General features: G+C 30.9%; 1 protein-coding gene across 1 annotated transcript; it reads left to right on the top strand.

The window, feature by feature from the left end:
• LOC123302212 (peroxiredoxin-6-like) lies at positions 1-1,079 on the top strand. The gene is made up of 4 exons (XM_044885058.1): positions 1-164; positions 234-608; positions 725-800; positions 864-1,079. Exons 1-4 carry the CDS (start codon positions 82-84, stop codon positions 990-992), a joined length of 663 nt encoding a protein of 220 aa, XP_044740993.1. The 5' UTR covers positions 1-81; the 3' UTR covers positions 993-1,079.

The following is a 1,079-nucleotide window of genomic DNA, read 5'->3' as shown; positions in this document are numbered from 1 at the left end:
TTGCATTAAATATCAAAACAAGTCAACTACAAGACTTCATTAGGCACTTTTTAACAATCCAAAAATATAAAGAATTTCACCATGAGAATCGGTGCAACAATACCAAACTTCGAGGCTCAAACAACCAAAGGACCAATAAAGTTCTATGATTTTCAAGGAGATTCGTAAGTTAAATAATTAAATAAAATAAGAAAAATTTGAAAATAATTAATTTTGCTTTCGAATTTCTGTAGATGGGTCGTTTTGTTTTCACATCCTGCAGATTTTACTCCAGTCTGCACAACAGAACTTGGACGTATGGCTGTTCATAATCCAGAATTCATTAAACGCAATGTAAAATTATTAGCTCATTCCTGTGATAAATTACAAAGCCACACTGATTGGGTGAATGATATTAAATCATATTGCCGTGATATTCCTGGAGACTTCCCATATCCAATTATTTCCGATGAACATCGTACATTAGCGGTGAAATTAGACATGATTGATGAAGATAGTAAAGATAATGAAGAACAAGCGGTTACAGTTCGAGCTTTGTACATCATCGATCCAAATCATAAAATGCGTTTATCAATGTTATACCCACAATCAACCGGAAGAAATGTCGAGTAAGTAAAATTAATAACCTTTATTAATCGAACCTTGCCATTAGCATTGTTCCAGTTTTATTTTAACCTTTCAGAAGGTTGATGGGTTTTTAATATGATTTTTGTTTATTTTTAAGTGAAATCCTTCGCTGCATTGATTCGTTACAATTAACTGACAAAGTGAAAGTAATTGCAACACCAGCCAACTGGATGGTAAGTACATACATTTGATTTACAACAATAATTTCAAATTAATTGAGAATTATTTTTTCTTAGCCTGGTGACAAAGTGATGATTCTTCCACATGTAAAAGATGAAGAACTACCAAAATTATTCCCTGGTGGAGTAGATAAAGTTTCAATGCCTTCTGGAATTACTTATGTTCGTACAACCACTAATTATTAATTTAAAACTGTTTGTGTAAATGTTTAATCATATTACCTAAAAATTGTATATATCTCTTTTTCAATAAATTTTTACTTATAAAAGAAA

Source organism: Chrysoperla carnea, chromosome 1 (genome assembly GCF_905475395.1).
Source record: "Chrysoperla carnea chromosome 1, inChrCarn1.1, whole genome shotgun sequence".
NCBI classification, from domain to species: domain Eukaryota; kingdom Metazoa; phylum Arthropoda; class Insecta; order Neuroptera; family Chrysopidae; genus Chrysoperla; species Chrysoperla carnea.
This window is presented reverse-complemented; position numbering and strand designations above follow the sequence as displayed.

Excerpts from the sequence above, each read along its gene's own strand:
- LOC123302212 (XM_044885058.1), top strand. The coding sequence starts at position 82 with ATGAGAATCGGTGCAACAATACCAAACTTCGAGGCTCAAACAACCAAA. Across the intron at positions 165-233 it reads TATGATTTTCAAGGAGATTC|ATGGGTCGTTTTGTTTTCAC; the intron begins GTAAGTTAAATA and ends GAATTTCTGTAG. Across the intron at positions 609-724 it reads TCAACCGGAAGAAATGTCGA|TGAAATCCTTCGCTGCATTG; the intron begins GTAAGTAAAATT and ends TTTATTTTTAAG.